The following is a 1614-nucleotide window of genomic DNA, read 5'->3' on the forward strand; positions in this document are numbered from 1 at the left end:
TGAGTCAGATCGTACGTGAGTGTATGTATGTGTGTGTGTGTGTGTGTGTGTGTGTTATGTGTGTGTGTGTGTGTGTGTCTGTGTGTGTGTTTGTGTGTGTCTCTCTGTGTGTGTGTGTGTGTGTGTGTGTGTGTGTGTGTGTGTGCGCGTGTGGGCGCTTGCAGTAAATGTGTCGGCAGTTCTCACAGTACCCGTGTAACTGACAGTTTCCACAAATCCCGTGTGCGAGTTGTTGTATACCCGCATGGCGCTCTATTGCTGGTGGCGGAGAAATCTCTCCTACCCTCACCAAAATTCCAAATCGCGTGTGCAGACTTATTTCTGTGACGATTTCAAAGGATCCTTTGATTTACAAAGCGTTTACGTAAAGAGTAGGGTCGTGTATATCTTTGATTTACAAAGCGTAAAGAGTAGGGGCGTGTATATCTTTGATTTACAAAGCGTTTACGTAAAGAGTAGGGTCGTGTATATCTTTGATTTACACAGCGTAAAGAGTAGGGACGTGTATATCTTTGATTTACACAGCGTATACGTAAAGAGTAGGGGCGTGTATATCTTTGATTTACAAAGCGTAAAGAGTAGGGACGTGTATATCTTTGATTTACAAAGCGTTTACGTAAAGAGTAGGGTCGTGTATATCTTTGATTTACACAGCGTAAAGAGTAGGGACGTGTATATCTTTGATTTACACAGCGTATACGTAAAGAGTAGGGGCGTGTATATCTTTGATTTACAAAGCGTAAAGAGTAGGGACGTGTATATCTTTGATTTACAAAGCGTTTACGTAAAGAGTAGGGACGTGTTTATCTTGCTGTGATTATTTCCAAGAACGGATACGAAAATTTCTAAAGGGAAACGAGTGTGGATGTTTATGTTTGTGGTTTATTTCCAAGAAGGAATCTAGAAGACCCTAGAGTGTGAAGCAAGGACGTGTTTGCAGTCCTGGAGTCTGATGACAGTTTAGTCACTCATCATGGTGTCTCTGAGACTGTCTGTCCAGACTTTTGCTTCCCCCGTGCGGGGCGGGGAGGGCGAGGTGGTGGTGATGGTGTCTCCCTCAGCCACTCAGACCAGCTCCCAGGAACGTCTGCCCGAGGCCGCGGTGCGCGCGCACTGCCAAGCCGTGCTGGTATTATGATTGTGCTGGACGGTGCTGTTCTGGCGCTTCTCCTGGCTTGCACGGCGTGGGACGCTTTTCTGGGACGCACGCCCGTTCAGAGGATTGTTTCGACCAAGAGGAACTGCGGGGCTTCTGCTACTGGCACTGGTGGTAGTGGTGGTGGTGGTTGTGGTGCTGGTGAAGGTGAAGGTGGTGGTGGTGGTTTTGGAGGTGGTTGTGGAGGTGCTGGTGCTGCTTCTAGTGGTGGTGGTGGTTGCGGCTTTGGTGTTGGTAAAGGTGTAGGTGAAAGTGGAGGTTGTGGTTGTGGTTGTGTAGCGGCCGGTGAGGAGGTGAGGCAGACCGGAAGCAGCATGGAGAGCTTGCTGCAGGTGGTGATGACCCTCACGGCGCTCATGTCGCTGGCCTTCCTCTGCTTCATCGCCTGTATCATGATCTTTGGCATATGGATGCTGAAAAATGTAAGTTCTGAGAGGGGAAGGGGGGGAGGGAGGGAG

The 1614-nt window shown here is 48.8% G+C and overlaps 1 protein-coding gene across 1 annotated transcript in view; it reads left to right on the forward strand.

Annotated features, from left to right (window-relative positions):
* The first annotated feature begins 1388 nt into the window (after positions 1-1388).
* The window catches only part of LOC118477197, an 18665-nt gene continuing 18439 nt past the window's right edge, over positions 1389-1614 (forward strand). The window contains exon 1 of the mRNA XM_035972600.1: positions 1389-1578. Coding sequence (XP_035828493.1) covers positions 1471-1578 — 108 coding nt within the window. The 5' untranslated portion in view covers positions 1389-1470. The remainder of the gene's footprint in view (positions 1579-1614) is intronic.

Source organism: Aplysia californica, unplaced genomic scaffold, assembly GCF_000002075.1.
Source record: "Aplysia californica isolate F4 #8 unplaced genomic scaffold, AplCal3.0 scaffold00756, whole genome shotgun sequence".
In the NCBI taxonomy this organism is placed as follows: domain Eukaryota; kingdom Metazoa; phylum Mollusca; class Gastropoda; order Aplysiida; family Aplysiidae; genus Aplysia; species Aplysia californica.